At 39.9% G+C, this 18,628-nt stretch overlaps 1 protein-coding gene across 1 annotated transcript in view; it reads left to right on the plus strand.

Moving 5' to 3' along the window:
- Positions 1-18,628, plus strand: part of DCHS2 (dachsous cadherin-related 2) — a 102,663-nt gene that overhangs the window by 70,017 nt on the left and 14,018 nt on the right. Inside the window, exons 8-14 of the mRNA XM_083755162.1 lie at positions 2,901-3,058; positions 4,554-5,394; positions 6,228-6,467; positions 9,323-9,457; positions 9,771-9,980; positions 10,655-11,512; positions 18,186-18,296. Coding sequence (XP_083611288.1) covers positions 2,901-3,058; positions 4,554-5,394; positions 6,228-6,467; positions 9,323-9,457; positions 9,771-9,980; positions 10,655-11,512; positions 18,186-18,296 — 2,553 coding nt within the window. The remainder of the gene's footprint in view (positions 1-2,900; positions 3,059-4,553; positions 5,395-6,227; positions 6,468-9,322; positions 9,458-9,770; positions 9,981-10,654; positions 11,513-18,185; positions 18,297-18,628) is intronic.

The raw sequence follows: 18,628 nt of genomic DNA on the forward strand, positions 1-18,628 counted from the left end.
CTGTGTCGTGTCTTGTATTTTAAGAGGGAACAAAGGGGAAATTACCAGAGTAATTATTATAGAGGTTCTAGCAAACCTGTGCACACGTTACCGTTGCGAACTTAAAGGGGAATGTCTATAAACTCTGCTGATATTTTAGGAACTTGTTAGCACAAGTTGGATAAGGATATAATTAGTCAATATATCCTCTCTTGCACCCCAGAACATTCCCACAAGGCTATAGCCAATTAAAATTCATGCCTAGATACCAGTGTTCGAAACTCTCATTGTTCTAGGTGCATTTTGCAGCAGGGAATTTCATTAGCGCGAGCAGTTTCTGAGCTCTTGAGTGCAGTAGTACGCCTAAGATTTTGGATTAAAACTGCAGAGTGGAAGGAAAGGAGGAGCTTTTTCTGCCTCTCCACTTCCAGCTACTCTCTGAAGACTGGAGAAGAGACACTCTGAATAATATTAGGGGGATGGGAAGGGAAAGGACCAGACCATGTGAAAAATGAACATAACATTTTAGCTGCAGTTCATTCATTTTCAGCTTTGTATTCTTGTTATAAAAAAGTGTGCCTAGACATTCTGTTGTTGTGCCCATAACTTAGGTTTGAGGTGCCATTTAGCTCCTAGCTTTCATATCTCAGTTTCTAACACTGCTTGATACATTTATTAGTCTTTGAAACATGACTCTTCACTTCTGCAACATTAAACACATGGCCGAACTTCATTTTTGAAACAACCATTTTTTTACACTATTCACATTCAAATATCATTGTTATTTATCCTTAAATGTTGGCTTTTTCTTTTCTTAGCAAAGTTGTGATTATTAGCCCGTTTGAATCGAGAATAATTTGTGTCCCTGAATTTAAAACTGGTAGAGAATAATGCAATCTTAATACAGATGAATTTTACATTTCTCAAGTGTTACGCTTCAACGTAGCTCCAATTTGCATCCCAGAGTCAGCTTATACTTGTCATAATTATTTGTTGGTGAATGAACTCAAACTAAAGTACCATGAAAACCAAATTACCTCTTTTCCTTAACAGAGAAAGAACAGTAACTACTTCCTAAAGTCCTCCCAGGAAGACTTGTAGCCTAACATACTTTCACATACTGCATGTGATATCTTGGGGGAAAGCAAGAAATCCAGACTTCACTCACCCCACAATGACTAGCTCATTCATTCCTAATTGTGAGAAACTGGATACGTGAAACCTGTTTTCTGGGCCTCTCCATGGAAGTAAACCATGGAAGTTTGAGATTGCCTTCCTGAACCACTAGGGTTAGGGTATGCTATAAAATAGCACCACTGTTCAGAAACTACAGCTGGTGCAGCGCATTATTGTTTGGCTCCTGAGGGAATGGGCTGTCAGATACTGGTGCTGCGTCTTCCTGTTTTTATTCTTGGGTGCAGGCATCAAGAAATCCCTCTGGCCCTTAGGTTAAAAAAGGGAGAAATATCCATTGTTCTTCATGATAAACTTAACTCACTCACAATTACCATTCACTTTTCCTTCTGATTTGGACTCTGGGTTAGGCGAGTAAAATGGTTTTGACTTAGGCATGTGTTGCAGAGTCCTTGGGCAGTAGGATGTTATTATTATCGTTATTTGTTAAATTTGTATACTGGCCTTCATCCATAGATCTCAGGGTGGTTCACAGCATAAAAAATTCAAGATAAAAAACACAAAAATACATAGTAAAAACAAAAACAAATACCTCCCCACTCTCACAACGCATTTAAAAGAGTATCAGGTGTTAATCAGCCAAAAGGTTGGCTGAAGAGGAACGTTTTTGCCTGGCACTTAAAGGTTTATAATGAAGGCCTCCCTCCCTCAGGCATCCTATCTGCTCTTCAGGCCGTGTCCTTTGATATTTGGTAAGGCCAACAAAGCTGTTACCACATCCTCTGTGTTTCCAGAGGGCCTAAAATCCATATGAATGCTACACAAGGATTTTGAAGTAGCTCTTACAGTGCCTTTGCGGGGGCAAATGCAAGCACACCTTGTTGCAGCTTCTCTGGATCATTTCTTCCTGTGTTCTACAGCTGTGATCCTTGCATCCTGTCCATTGAACTGTGCATGTACTTCCTATTAGGACAAGAGACAGAAGTACTGTACATCCATAAGGGGCTTGGGGGGAAGTTCAGTTCACTCTAGCTTTTGCAGCCAGGGACTTTCAAAACATGCTGCACTGGTTTACTGGCTCCCATCTCTTGTTTAGTGGAGGTTTTCTGACAATAATTGTTCTCTCGCAGACTGAAGAAAAGTTGTAGGTGTCAGTTGATGCCGATAGCCTAAACTCAGCATTTAGCAGGAGATTATTTATGAAAATATTTAATAGAGCAGAATCAATATTTGGGAATTGTTGCAAAATGTAGTCAAGTGCAGAAGGGTTGCATTAAATTGTATTTTATCCCCGTTGTCAGGTTTTTTGTTCTGCTCTGGTTACCAGAAACTATTTTTATGTAGTTTTTGTGCCAATTTTTCACCAAAATTGTTTCTCGTCTTGTTTTATGGTCCGTAAGTATACACATCGGCATTTATATTGATAGTTATGCAGCGTAACCAATCTGTTCTATCTTCAGTATACACCCAGTGTTTATTCAAGGCATCTGTTGCAGCCACTCAGGATTGTATTCGACAAAGTAGTTCTGTTAGCACAAGGATTTTCGTTTCTGTGATAGAAGTTCTCCTGCAATTTTTCTCCCCCTCCCCAGATCTGCCCCCATAACACATTTAGGGGATGCATATGGAGGGGAATATGAGGGGCAGTTCTACTGTGCAGCCAAAAATCGAACTAACAGGACTACTTTGTTGATACCACCTCAGGACTTAGGTTTGTTCTGTGATGTACTGTTTCTATAGCACTTCTTAATGTGCAAGTATATTAATAGTTTTGTTATCTTTTTCAGGGGAAAGTTTAGGCCATTTTCAGATTGACAGCAGCAGTGGAGAGTTAAGGACCACTGAAGCTCTTTTGTACAATTGGCGTTCAAGCTACCAAATGGCAATCACTGCAGCTGATCAGGGAGTCCCTCCTCTTCAAGGACAAGTAGCCATCACTGTGGAGGTATTGATTTAAAACAGGCATGGGTTTCTTGAAGTATCTGGAGCACAAACCAGTTAGAACATGCCTGGAGCACTCTCTCCCCCACAATCCATATATTTCTCTGCTGAGCCAATACTGGAAAGGGAAAATGTTTTACTCAATTTTAAATATAGGAACTGCAAATGTCGTGCCAGACATTTCTGCCTCATTAAGCGGAAGCCATCAGTGAAAGTGAGAAAGGCAATACCCTTTTTTAAAAAGAGAAATTAGTGGGAAACTTGCAAACGCTCTGAAACACACACACGTGTGTGTGTCTTGGTTGCAAACTAAGTTAGTTGTACTTAGGTCCCATTGGAAGCAATGTGAAATAAATTTCATTGTAATCAATCAATGGGACCTAATTATGAATAATTTAGATGGGATCCAACTCTCTGTCTTTATCAGATTGTTCCTTTGCCTGACACTGTTGGCCTGATCAGAGACTTTTTAAAGAGAACTTACTGTCCTCTGAACCAAACCTTGGGAACCTCCTGAGATTGCTTTTCTGAATACACTCACTTATCATCACTGTTGTTGGTTTGTACCATTATGACCAGACAAAAGTAGCAAATTGGAATTGTGCAAATGCAGGCAGTGTTGAATATGATTTAACCTGGTGCATTTCAAACCACAGTTGCTATTCTGTCAGGGGATATACTTACTGATTAGCTTCAGTAAAGGAGACTTGCTGGCCCCTGTGTAGAAAGACCATACCTTATAAAGTTTGAATAAATACCTTTAATTTAAGTTTTTTAGTAGGAACACTGTAATACACACACACACACACATACACACTGTGTTGAGATAACATTTGTGGTTTGCACAGTGAGTACTGTGCAAGTTATGCACAAGATTGCATAGTATTAAGGAGATTTGCACATTTTGTAGTTTGCCACTTTTAATTTGTTTTTGAAATGGTGCAGCCTCCTTTTTCCAATATTCCTTCCTCAATTATGGGCCTTCATCAAGACCTCTGTTGCCAGATAAATATAAGATTCATAGCACATTGCCAAAAAGAAGGTAACTTTAGTTAGTTTTAAAGAATCCTCTAGTAGTTTTTCCTGATTATGCAACTGTTGGGTTATGATTCTTGGAAGTGCTTGAGACGGTTAGAAAGATTTGCACCAAAGCAATTCCTGCTGTGATTTGATAACCTTTCTGAAAAATCAATTGATAGATTAAACCATTTATCATGTTTTGTGTGGCCTGTATTCTTACAAGCACAGGAACTCTTTCGGCTATTAGGGAATGATAAATTTGTGGCTGAGGAATGGGCGTCGACAAGAAGCCTCTTCTAAGTGTAAACACTTGTGCTGCTTGTTGAATTCCTGAGGTATATTAGCATTAGCTGAAGTACATGTGCTCAGGCTGAGAACAATGAATGTCCTAGAAAAAGTAAAGTATATTTTCAATAAATAAGAGCAGTATTAGTGCTATTTGCTTGTTTCGCTTTTCAAACTTTGTTCTTTTGTTTCAGGTAATCCCACTTCCCCAAGGGAGATCTGTTCCCTCCCCAAACATCAGACATTTTGTCCTACCAGAAAATTTTAGGCCTGCGCAAATGCTGGGCTCTCTAAAATTACCTCATCAGCACTCATATTCCAACAGAAAACAGCATTTTAGCATATTTGAAGAAGATTCTGATGCTCCATTTGAAATCAGCAGTGCTACTGGGGATCTGTTTCTTTCCAAGGAACTTGATTATGAAACAGCATCTCACTACTTCCTTAGAGTTGTTGTGAACGAATACCTGAATAGTTCTCCACAGAATAATACTTTTTTCCTCAGTATTGATGTCAAAGATGAAAACGACCACTCACCATCTTTCCAGGATGACTTTGTTGTAATTGGGATAGAGGAGAATGTGCCTGTTGGCACCTTGGTGTACACATTTAATGCAAAAGATGGAGATGGAAGTTTTTTAAACAGCAACCTTCAGTATTCTATACACGGGAATGACTTCGCTGAAAATCCCTTTCTCATTCACCCCTCTTACGGTAGCTTAATCACAGCAGTTCCCCTTGACCGAGAGATGACTCCATTTGTTGTCCTGACAGTATCAGCAACAGATCAGGCTGCAAACTTGACTGATCGCAGGCAGAGTTCATTGACAGCAAAAGTCATGATTTTAGATGTCAACGATAACAACCCTAGCTTCGTTTCATCTCCTCTTTCCTACGTTAGAGAAGACGCAGAGGTAGGCTCATTAGTGCATCACATACTTGCACGGGATCCAGACCAAGGAAGGAATGGACAAGTCACATACCATCTTCTCTCGAATAATGAAGACCATCCATTTGTAATAGATAAAACTGCAGGTAAGGGTAAAAAGGGCTAAGTTAGCCCATAGAAGTCGCACTGGGAATTCTTTCCATCTCCTTTTTTTTTAAAAAAATTGAACTCTTGAAAGCAACTTTTTGATTGAACATAGAACAAAAGTGTTGTGGAAACTTGTAAACATTCACCAGCTTCCTCACAGAATTTAACATATGGTCCAATTGAGTGTCAGTCTCAGCCCCAGTGACAAAGTGTCAAGGAAAGAAGCAAACAGGCAAGTTAAGCACCTCTGTAAGGGAAAAGGCACATACTAGTAATTTATTTAGCAGCACTTGGCCCACAATCCAGAATCGGAAGCAATGGTTTGAAGCACATTTGCAAACTATGCTTTGAGCTCTGATTTGTGCAAACAAAAAGCAGGTTACAAATGGAGAAGGTCAGCAGGGATATGGGAGCTATCTAGTGTATCACACAGGGTGTGTGAAAATAAGGCATAGGTGTTTGTTCCCTTGAGGCCAGTTTTTCCAGCTGACCTGGAGAAGTTGAGGCAGAAAGTCTTATGTAATATCTCTTCTGCTGCAGTGGAGAATGAGTTGCTCAAGGAAGGGGGGGTGTCATTTTGATGAAAATGGAAGTGATCCCTTAAAGGGGACTTTTTCCTTGTGGATATAGCAGGCAAAGGCAAATCTTCTTTATGGTAATGTTTTCTCTGTACTTTAGCAATTCAGACCTTGGTTTGGCATCTGAACTATAGTTTGCACAAACCATTGATTTGACATGAGAGCTGAACTGAGCCATAGAAAAGCTTTACTGAAACACCAACTGCATTGGAAGAAATTTGATATCCTTACGACAATTTTCCCTCTCACAACAGGACTGCTAACTACCGCCTTTGCTTTGGATCATGAACACCAAGAATATTACAACCTGACCGTTGTGGCCCTCGATAATGGTACCCCAGCTCTGTCTGCAACTCAGAGTCTGACAATAATTGTTGTTGATGTGAATGACGAAGTTCCAGTGTTTACCAGATCTCTATATGAATCTTTCATCTGTGAAAATGAAGATCCAGGAGCAGTTGTCATTAAAGTTGAAGCCATAGATAAAGATTCAGGTAGTTTGCTTTCTACAAAAAATTGACAAATTCACAGTATTTTGACATCAACCTTTGAATAGATTTCCAAGCATAACTGAGTATTTAGTGTTTTGAGGAACACTCTTCTTGGCCATTTATTTTTTTCTATCTCAAAAGCATTTTTTTTAAAATAAGTGACACGTTTAATAGAAATTGAAAACATGCCTTAATATTATTTGGCCAGAGTGGGGCGCTGTAATCCCAGCATCTGTTTTTTCTCTCCATTATAGCTAAAAAGAGATTGTGACCTACAGGAGCGAACCTTTTCTAAACATAAAAAGTAACAGCACAAACACTTCCTTTGCATTTTAATGTTCCCCAAATACTAATGTTAGAAGTAAAAGGAGAGGTTCAGCTCCTGTGGAATTTTCCCTAAGCAAAAATACTTCCAAAATTCAAGTTTACAGCATTGGTTGCATCTGTTAATGTCCCACGAATTTTAGTGGGATTTAAGTTTAAAGATTTAAGTTTAAGTTGTGTGGTGGATGCTATTACAAGAATCCAGGAAGGACCTAGGAATTTGCTCTTGGGGTTCCATGAAATAGCACTACCCGTGAAGAGTTCCAAAGTCATGCTTTGCAGAGTTCCAAAATATGCTTGCAGAGATAATAGAATAAAAACACTCCCCTGGAGGCAAATCACCACAATCGCCACAAATTTATACATAGACTTGGATCGCAAGTTATGTACAAGTAACCTTAAAGTGGAGCAGCTAGCTGGTGGACCTGTGTGGTTCCAGATCATCATATTGCATTGTTTTTAATGTTGCTGTTAACTACAGCAGTATAAGCAAGGCTACTTAAAAGACGGAGGCTTGAGTACAAAGAGATGCACTGGTGGTGGTTTCATCAGGGCAACATTTTGGACAGGTCTCCAGGGTCTCACTTAAAAGAATAGGCAGGTCCCAGACACAGCATTGCTGACTTACCTGTTTTTGAGTGAGGCAATTCAAATTAACTTCCAAAGAGGAACCCCTACCATATCAATAAGCTGCATTGAATCCAGAATATAAAATGGCCTAATTGTGCCATTTTGTACTTTGCAAGAGGTGGGGTTTCTCAGTATCTCCCTTGGAAAACCTCCTCAAACCCCGTGTAGCGCTTAGCAAGCTGGTCCCCAAACTGAATCTGTCTGTCTGTCTGTATCTGTAATACAGACAAATATTTAACTTTTACCTAGCTGCAAGTCATATACAATAACCTGAGATGCATACTTGTTATCCTCTCTGCAAAATGTAGGATTAAATCCATTATACTTAATAGCACCAGTTATTTTGCTGTATAACACGTTATGAAAATGGTGCCATGCTTTCCTCAGGAGAGCACTGAAACCACAAGAAATATGGGAACAATTTATTCTGAAGCAATAAAGGATGTGAATGGGAAACAGAGTTCCCACTACAGAAGGCATACAGCTATAGTAAGAAGCAAACAGCTGCTAAAGTTCATAAACAACATTTTCTCCCGCAGCACTGAGGAGAGTGGTATTGATTTTGCATGGTAACGAAGTATTACGGAACGCCATATAAACTGTAGTTGCAGCTACCCCATTCTTAAGTAAAGTGCTCAAATAACAATCAAGAAGGCAAGGTTCTCAAGTAGTGAAACACACCTCCTTTAGGTGGCTGGGCATTTGCTGGATGATGACAAGTGCATTCTAGATCAGAGTTATCAGTCTTTTCATGCTGAGGTCCATGTGTAGGGTGAAAGACTGAATCTGTAGTGGAATTGAGGGGGGCAAGATTAAATGAGGGGAGAACCACCTTGAGATCCTTGGAGAAAAAGGTGGAACGTAAGTGCAAACAAACAAACAAACAAACAAACAAACAAACAAACAAAAACAGTATGTTTGGCTTGTGATTCTTATTGTAGTTGCCAACACCATGTGTCCCATAGCCAATTTTCAGTTGGTTTCACCACAAAGTCATTTAAAATATCACCTCATAATGTGCTAAGAATAGTGTATTTAAACTACCCTATTTTTAGTATGAGGTTGTTTATTAAGGCTGCTTCTGCTGCTTGTGGGCAATGCAGAAATACAGGGGCTACATGTCCATAACAACTTGGAAAGCTGTTGTATACAGAGTCGGTCGCCTAGCCCAATATTGGTTGCCTACCCAATATTGGCTTCTCCGAGTGGCTGCAGCTGAATTTAGGCAGGGGTCATTCACCTCCTTATCTACCTGGTGCTTTTTAAATAGAGGTCCTGGGTATTCATGCAAAACATGTGCTCTATCTCAGAGCTACATTTTCCCTCCATTAAGAGATAAACAAGACTTGTATGAATTCCCTCTTACTCTCTTAAATTGGTTAGGGCATACACATAAATGTTCTCCTTACTGGGTACTTCTGACTTACAGAGATTTCCAGATTACTAGATCTTGTACACCAGTACACCAGTGTGTTGTTTACTGTATTCTGGTTTGTATTGCATAAAACTACAACACTGGCTCTGCCTGATTAGGTAGGGGTTTCTTAGATGGTCACCTGAGGAGCTACATGGCAAGCACCTTTTAATATTTGGAGAATTAGGAATGATGTCTAATGCAGTATAACTTGGCAAGAAAAAACTCGCACTAGACTCACACAAGTTCTTGGTGCGAGCCAGCAAGAGTTCTCCAGATTTTTATAAATAGGTTTATGTTTGTCTTTCAGTTCATTACTAAAGCTGTGCTGAGCTTTTTGGTTTTATACAAGCGATTCTATACAAGTAATAATGAATTCAGTTACCAAAATATTTCCATAGGAAAATAGCTAGTAAGCCAGTACCTGGACTATTAATACTGAGGTTTGATACACTTAGATGATTTATTGGTTTTCCCATTGTATTTTAAGGAATCAATTCTCTACTCCAGTATGAAATTTTACCAGGTCCTGGATATGAAACTTTTCAAATAAACCCAGATACTGGAGAGATTACAACAGTCACCTCGCTTGACAGGGAGGCGCAAGATAAATTCACTATTAAAGGTAAGAATCTACTTCAGTTTAATGGGTGTTGCACAAAATTTGCAAGTAAATCAGTGTGTTTTTTTAAAAAAAACCCTGAGATTTTAATAGAAGTTGTTACTTATTGTCTCTATGCCAGGGCAACAAAATTTAATGAAACAAAAGCAGTGCAATGTGTTCAGAAACATAAAGTTGTGTTGTGTCTTAGGAGGAACAGCATGCAAAGTTTGTTGTTCTCACGTTGTTGGTAGGCAGTCTACTGTACCTTGCTTTTGTATAAAAGGTAAAGGTAAAGGGACCCCTGACTAGCTTTCAAATGTGCTTTTCTATTTAGTTCTGGTTCAAGACAGTGGAACTCCCATTTTATCCAGTACAGCGACAGTAATCTTCAGAGTACTGGATGAAAATGACCACGCTCCCAAGTTCATCCTTCCAGTTTCTGAGATCCAGATTATGGAGAACCAAGAGCCTTCAACAGTATCAACTGTGTTGGCTGTAGACAAGGACGCTGGTGGTAATGGGACTGTGCAATATCACATCATTGGTAGGCTGAATTGCTTTATACTCTGAATATTAAAAATGTCGCAGTGTAATATTTTCTGATCTCTTTAGAGGTTTTAATTTATTTTATTATTTAAATTCCCCCACCCCACATGGTATTTATCTTGCAGTGGCATGGTTGAACAAAATGGGAAATAGGCCTGCAATGAGGAGGGGTGGTGTTCTTCTTGTCTGGATAAGGAAAAATAACTATAAGGGTCCCTAGTAGCCAAAGCATAAACAGTAACAACCCAGAATATAAGAAACGATAGATATAGATATTACAACACTAAACATCTTTGCTTCCCATAGGTAAACTTTTGGTAGAGTAGCAAGTCAAAATAACTTCTTTTGTTAACAATTTTTGTAGATTCCATTGTGTAACTGAAGTTGGCAAAAGAGTACTTTGCTCAGAAGCAATAGATCTTGCAAGTTTGATTTGAGGAGGACAGAGGGGAAGAGAATCTATTTGGCAGAATAGTTGCTATTTAAATTCAGGTGGTGCTTTGGATCTACTACCGTGACCTGATTTAGATGAAATGCAGGTATCAGGAAAGCATACCTTAGTTGCAAAAATTTTACTATCAGGTGGATTGGTGTTGTTGTTTTTAAGTGGTCCTTTAAAGAGAATGCTCAACCAATGTGTTCTTTTTCTTTAATGTTTGCTCCATTTTAAAGGTGGAAATGTTAGAGGATACTTTGCATTACACAAAACATCAGGAGACCTCTTCACCACTTGCAGCTTAGACAGAGAAACTGACAGCAACTTTACCCTGGTTATTGAGTGTTTCGACTTGGGCAGTCCACCAAAAAGCTCGGTGACCCAATTGCATATCAAAGTCCTGGATGAAAATGACAACAGTCCCTTGTTTGCAAGAAACCAGTATCAAGTGTCAGTGAGAGAAGATATTGGAGAACGGTCAGCAGTTCTTGAACTTTTTGCAGCAGATGCAGATGAGGGTCCAAATGGTGAGGTCACATACTCTCTCACAGAGGACATCCTTGGAGCCTTCACCATTGACAGGATTACTGGTGTGATATTTACTACCAAACCGCTGGACCGGGAATTAAAATCTCAGTATGTATTTAAGGCTTTGGCAACAGACTCTGGCATCCTCGGACCAAGAAGCACGAGTGTTACTGTAATTGTGCATATTGAGGATCTCAATGACAATAGTCCCTTTTTCCTACAGAATCCTGTCATTGTTCATGTATCTTCTCACACACCTATAAATCAGACATTGGCTACTGTGAGAGCCAGCGATGTTGACCTAGGACTAAACGGAGTTGTGAATTTTAGGTTCCTGAAACCACAAACCATGTTTCAGATGGGCCCAAGCACGGGAGAAATTTTTCTTCGAGAACCTGTACCTCATGAAGGCCTCGTTTCACACCTCCTGATAGTGGCTTCTGATCAAGGAGTTGCAGCTAGAACAGCGACTGCACTTTTGGCCGTCTATTCAGAAGCACAGGCAGAGATTATTTCGTTCAGCCGTACTGAATATGAAGCAGCAGTTCCTGAAAATAGTGAAATAGGTGGGTACCTAGTCATGATCTTTGTTTCTGTTCTACAGCCAAAAATGTGTCATTGTGGGGGTTTGTGTAAGGGACATGAAGAACATCTTACAGCAAATGCAGTCATGAGTTAATTGTTGGTATTTGAATAGGAATTTTACATTTTTGAGGACTGAGTCTGAATGGAATCATGCCTGAGTTGTTGCTCGGGTATCTTATGTTATTTTTCTGTTCTGTGTGTGTATACTATGCATTCTAGATGAAGAAAGGTGTCGCATCAGACACAGACGCCAATTTTAAATACTGAACATGGTGGGAGTTGTGTTCACACAAACCAGGTTAGAAATAAATTAGGCTGCATAACTGCCTGAGATCATGTAATCATGGTTTAATGTTACTGTGTAATCAGCAGGTGTACCTATGAACAAAAGAAAGTGGGGAGATATTGTATTATTTAAATAACCTAGTTGATAGGAGGTACAATTTTTATCGTACCTTTTGCTGTACCTTTTACTAAAACCCAGGTTTTAGTACTTGGGAAAATTATTTGCTCAGTGTCTTTCCATTGACAGCTTGTCTAAGCAGCTTTAATTGGAGCTAGTAGTGCTGGTCACCTAGAAAAGTGGTAGTCAGTGAAGGCCCTTCTTATGATTTCTAGTTTGCAAATATATTTCACTTTCTCTGTTAAATGCAGTAATTTTGTTTTGCATTTCTATACATCAGTTGAGCACAACATTTGCTTCATATTGCCCTTACCTGCCTGAATCAGCAGATTGTCTGTGTGTTTGTTCATTTTGAAACAAGGTGATGTTAACTGGGATTTCCAACTTCTTGATTGCAGAGATCTGTGGTTCTTCAATCTCTGTGCATGTGTGTGGTGAAAATGTATGGTGCTTTCCTAAGCTCAATGCTAACAGCATTCTCTCACAAATTATTATTTTTTTCATCTTTCATGTTTTTTTTTAAACAAGGCTCTTAGTAAATATGTATGTGATTATTAAAATTCAATGAGATAATCTGTTATTGAAACGGTCTGTTACAAATATGGCTTTGTAAGGGGTGTAGTTTGACATTATGGAAATTCCCTAAGGCGTTGTGGTAAGAGAATAGAAACAGCCTGCTGCTAAATAGTAATAAACATAAATAAGAATAAATTTGGATAATTTTGATTAAAGCACACTGAGGGAATATTTAGAGTGGAAATGTGGGAGTCTGCCTGCTTTAACTTGGGAATTGGCTCTTGGAGAGAAACAGTTTGCAGGATAGGATCTAGAAGTTCTTCCGAAGAGATTTAGACTTTTTATTTGCTCTGTTTTGAACTTGGTTTGCCCTCATTAATATGGGCAACCAAAAGGGAGAAAGTCAGCATTTAGGAAAATCATTCTTTATACCTTTTCCCACACATGGCAAACTGTGTTCATGTATCATCCCAGCCCAACGTGCATTCATTTATTTTTACCACCACTCCTTCTAATGCTGAGCTTGATCCGAAATGGGGCCACTGAACAACAAGAAGGAAGTAGCCAGCATGCCTGAGGGAAACAAAGATACTTGCAGAAGAACAGGTTCAGAAATTGAACTTGAGAGGGTAAAACAAACAAACAAACAAACAAACAAACAAACAAACAAACAAACAAACAAGCATACAATCAAACAGCCTCATAAGGGTTGAGCTGCTTAGTAGCTATGGAACACTGAGCATCTGCTGGAGGAGAAAGGAGAGATGAAATTGGGCAGTTGAATGGAAGTAGCTGAAGAACAAGATGCACAGTCGCAGCCTCCTGGTAATCTTCAAGATGCCAGCAGCCTAGCTGAAAGAAAGGGCAAGAAGCACAAAGAAGATAGTCGAAACAGCAAAAGAGGGTGGAGAAAGAGATGCATTAGATATTTTAAAAAAGCAAAGAGAACTATCTCATTATTTAGAGAAGTAATTTCTGGGTACACATATTTTAAAATTTCTCCAGGAACAGAAGTGAGGCCTGCCTATAAGAAATCAGTGGAGAAATGCAAGATTTTAAATGTAGCTTTGGAAGACGATGGATGAGGCATAGCTCAAGCGAGAGAGGAAAGACAAAGATAAAAAAGGAGGGGAAGAAAAAGCAAAAACCAAGAGCAGAGGTTGAGGGGAGGAAAAAGGCTGGATGAGCAGCAGAGGAGATGGGGGGGGGGGGAGAGAGAAACTACAGCTTTTCTGAGGAAACCAGAACCTTAGTTTGTCAAAAAGGCACACTTTAACCATGGGAGGAGCCCACCTCTCCACAGAGGGTGGAGGCAACAGCTTCCTCACCCACAGGCTTAGGGATACACATTTGGATGTGGGGCCCCACTTGTAATATCTAAATGGCTCCCAGTCCTACATAGCCACATTTTGAATCTGAGGGATATTGTTGGCATTCGTCTGTCTTGAGAGACAATGGAATGCGCCTCTGGGGGTGAAGTCAAGCATCCCTCAATGTTAGCAGCACCAAAGTGACCACCCTGGGGTGCAAGCCTTGGCAGTGTGTTTGGAGGTCCTGGGCAGATGGCAGGACTGTCTTCTCAGCCTGACTGATATGGCCCAAAGGAGAGCAGAGCAATACGTTTGGCACCAACTAGGCTGCAGGAATTGCCAGAAGAAGACGTACAACGTGCCATCCAACCACCTCAGAGACTCCACTCTGGATTTGTGTAGGGTTTACTCCTTAGGCTTTTCTTCTCCCAAAGATGTCCAGCATGGAAATTATCAGGCAGGGCAACATTAGGGAAATGGCCTTACCATCAGCCTGACAAAGACCAGCATTCAGGGTGAGGGTGTCGCCAGCACTCCATGCGTCAGCATTAGTGGCCAGACACTTGAGACGGTAGGTGATTTTGTTTACCTGGGCTCCACCATAACCTGCGACATCTCCATTGATGCTGAGCTAGAAAAGCGCATCGGCAAGGCAGCTGTGGCAATGGCTCATGTCTCCAGAAGGGTATGGGAAAATGTGATGCTAATGTCCAATACCAAGATGAAGGTCTACCAGGCTTGCGTGTTGAGCTCACTGCTTTATGGAAGTGAGCCGTAGGCAACTTACAGCCATCAGGCATGGCACCTCAATGCCTTCCAAATTCCCTGTGGCAGGAGGATTTTGGGTATCACATGGCAGGGCAGAGTTTCAAACAAATATGTGCTTTTACAAGGCCGTATCGCCCAGCATGTTCACACAACTGTCTCAACAACGTCTATTCAGGCTTGGTCATGTTTACAGAAGATGGCAGGATCCCCAAGGATGTGCTCTATGGGAAGCCAGCTTCAGGCACCAGGCCCATTGGTAGACCAACTGTATTACAAAGATGTCTGCAAATGTGACAACATCTACCCTGCCATGTGTGAATCCCTTGCAGACAACAGCAGTGCCTGCAGACAGACAGTCAGGCCATGTAGCCGTAGCAGTGACCAAAGGAGGAATGACTGCTGGGAGGCGTCCAGAGAGAAGAAACGCTGTGGTGCATCTGCAGCAGCACAACCAGATGCCGTCATCTGCCCCAGCTGCAACAAAACATGTCTAGAGCAACAGCAGGTCCTGCAACCTTCCAACAGTTGGACCTCACTCCCAACTCCTCCATTGTCTCCCAAGACAGACAGATGCCAACATGTGATCTTTCACACAACATAAAAGTCAATTCTGGAAAACTAGAAGAATCCAGCAGGTTATTTGCTTCCAGAAAAAAAACATTGCAACCCCATTAACCTGGAAAAATTGCATGCATTGTAATTTCATGTGATGACATTTAAATTTAGTGTGACGTGGTGATATATTGATCAAAAAGCCACTGTTTTACAACACAACAGGTGATGCAGCTTAAAAGGAACATTTGAATCTGGGATAAAAGCACTAGTATTATCAGGAAAATGCATTAATCACCACATCTGAATGTACCCTTTTTCATTTTTGTCTGAAAGTTTCTATTATGTGATAGTGCGAGACTCTAAGAATGTAGTTGCGATGACTCTGACCAGCAATCAGAACTCCTGTTCCCATGATTACGGTAATTTCGGCTTTTGCATACCTGTCAGTTCCACCTTTTTACTTCTGTAGAATTTCAAATCATTCCTGATTTGTTTGGAACTTCCCAGAAGCAGCTGAGCCCTTGCGATAACATCATGTGTAGTTTCTATGTGGATATTGTTGCTTCTGTGGCCAGGTAGGCAGCAAATAACAAGGCAGTTAACATTGCCTTTGTTCCTGTTTTTAGAAATTACAGTGTAAAGTATAAACATGAGAATTTTGTACTAGCATCATGCCAAACTATAGAGATGGTATGTTCCTGACCCCTGGGTCTGTTTGTATTTACAGAATGTTTCCTGTAATATAATAAAATCTCATTTGGTAAAGGTCAATATACAGTAACCTGAATCCATCACAACTGATTAAAATCAATTGCCATGTTACAGAATTGGTTTCACAAGTGGCTAAAATTCCCATAGCTTTAATCTTGTTAGATCTTGAGGAAACCTTAACAACAAAAACCTATGTTGGTAACTGTTTTCTAAACTTAATCACAGTTAGATGTGATGTGTTTGGTTAGGATAATGCCTCATGTTTTGTTTGTTCTTCCTACTTTTGCTACAAACAGAATGGTTGTTTATTTCATGCCTTTTGCTATGATAGATCAGTTCTCTTCTGGATTCGGGATCTCAATGAACAACGGTATACTCTCTTTGATGTTAATAACAAACTGTGCAAATCTTTGTGAAACATCTTGAGGCTAATTCTTGCAACACTAAAAAACGTGTAACCCACTGAAATGTTTGACTTTTTTCTTTGACCAGCTTGAACACCCCTTTCACCCAGAACGTATCACAAAATGACTTTGAAATACCTCGTTTTCAAAAGGCATTTGCCATGTGGTATATGGTGGTGGGGGTCTTCTGTTTGGGAGAAACTTAAGTAAATGTGTTTAGTTTGTTTCTTTGAAATATGACTATATTTTGGTTTTTTTAATTGTTTGTTTATTTGGGTTTTTCCTTTCTTTTCCTCAGTAGTGCTGTGAGAAACATTTTCTTTCTTTTAAGAAAGAAAGCATAGGGCTGCTTAAGAAATCAGGGGCTGCAGGCTTCCTTCAAATGAAACAGTTAGTCTTATTAACGTTGTAGCAGACGCTATGCAAGGTACATGTTGCACAAATTAGGTGACAGTAATTTTTTGAAGTGAAGAACAAGCTGGATTTGAAGCAAACACCAGAAAACAAGCAAGATCAGGTTGTTTAGAACATCATACAAATTTTGCTCTATATTTTTTATTCTAAATGACCTGGTCTTGCTTGTGGATCATCACTAGTGCATTGTGAAACTACCATTCTTTCATATTGATTTTGGAACATTCCCTCTACTCTACTGGTACATTCGCATGCATTGATTAAACATGGTACAAAATGGAAATCTTTGTCTGATCATTACCTTGTGCCCTTGTGTGTTCCTCTATCCCTACAATCATGTGTTTCAACATGCTGTCTTTCATCACAGGATGCTTGTACATACTCACAAAGAGAAGGGAGGCAAGGACAAATGAAAGGAAATAAATCTGCAACAAACTGGGGATGCGAATTAATTTTAGCACTTCCCCATTTTAAATTGGAAAGAAGGAAGCTAAGCAGAATACAGGGCCAGATGAACTCACAGATCAACAGAGGAATAGATCCAGGGAAATACACCCATTCCTGCTGCTTATGTACTGTAATTTGGGGGGGGGGGAGGAATGCTATTATGACATCCTTGTCCAAATTTCTGTCTAAAGTTTTGGCTGCTGCACCTCAAAAAGGATATTGTAGAACTGGGAAAGGTTCAGGAATGAGCAGCCAAAATGATAAAGGGGGCTAGAGCGTCTCACGTATATGACAAAAGGTTACAAAGTTTGAGGTTTATGGAAAAGGTAAGGGGGAGCATGATAGTGCTTTATAAAATTATGCATGGTGTGGAGAAAGTAGATAAAGAGGACCCCCCCCCATTTTTTTCCTCATGATAAAAGAACCAGTGGTCTTCCAATGAAACTTAACCTTGGGAGACCCAGGACAGACAAAGTGAAGACCTGATTCATGCAGCGCACAGTTAAACTATGGGATGTTGGGATAGCCACCAACACGGGTGTCTTTAAAGAGGGGTTAGACAAATTCATGACTTTTAATGGCTACTAGTCGTGGTGTCTATATTGTACGCAGTATCAGATGCCATATGTCTCTGAATACCACTTCATGAAGATCATGAGTAGGAGCATGCTGTTGTGCTAATGTCCTGCTTGTGGCCACTTGGACTGACCACTGTGAGAAGAGAGTGCTGAATGAGATAGGCCTCTGGCTCTCATTAAGTTCTTAAGCATAACTGTGTCCTTAGAATAAATGAGTTCCACACCCCTTTGCAACATTTGATGCTCTCCAATGTCTTCTGCAGTTTTTAGACCACTTTCTTACACGGTCAAAATGTGGATTGGTAATGTTCATGAATTAGTGTGATGAATAGGTTTGACCGGTTGGTGAGGCTGACAAGAGTTGTTCCAGAGAACCGAATAATACCTGTTGTTATTATATGACTATATAAACAACGTGCAAAAATTCTCCAGATAGGAGACGGATGGCTAAACTTTCATAGTTCTACCTCACATGGAATAAATTAATAACTGGTTAAGATAAAATCTTTCCACGTTTTAGTCACTGCAACATATTCTTGTTTTTCTAGGCACCTCTGTTTTCACTGTGGCTGCATATGACCGTAGTCTGATGGGAAAAAATTTAAAACACACAATCATCGGTGAACATGGAGATATTTTCTACATCCATCCCATCATGGGTAAATCAGCCTATCTATCTGCATCTGTTCTAAAACCATTTGAGGCTTTTGTAAAATATTTTCCACACTTGAATTATGATTGCTTTTGTATAAACATTATCTCAGTGGTTAGTGTTAGTTTATTTAAGTGCCAGTGGAAGCTGGCTTTTGGCCCTTAAATTTAACAAAGATGCGTTTGCTAAAATCAAACTTTCTTAGGATTGCTTTTCTACAAAACAAATTCAGGGCCTGATTCATTCTTCCATGGTAATATTAGCGGCGGAACTGAGATCTGAAACATTATTTACTTGCTCTAGGTGAGAAAATGATCAGAATAGATTTTCACAAAGCTA

This window comes from Podarcis gaigeae (genome assembly GCF_964106915.1).
Source record: "Podarcis gaigeae genome assembly, chromosome: 9".
Lineage (NCBI taxonomy): Eukaryota > Metazoa > Chordata > Lepidosauria > Squamata > Lacertidae > Podarcis > Podarcis gaigeae.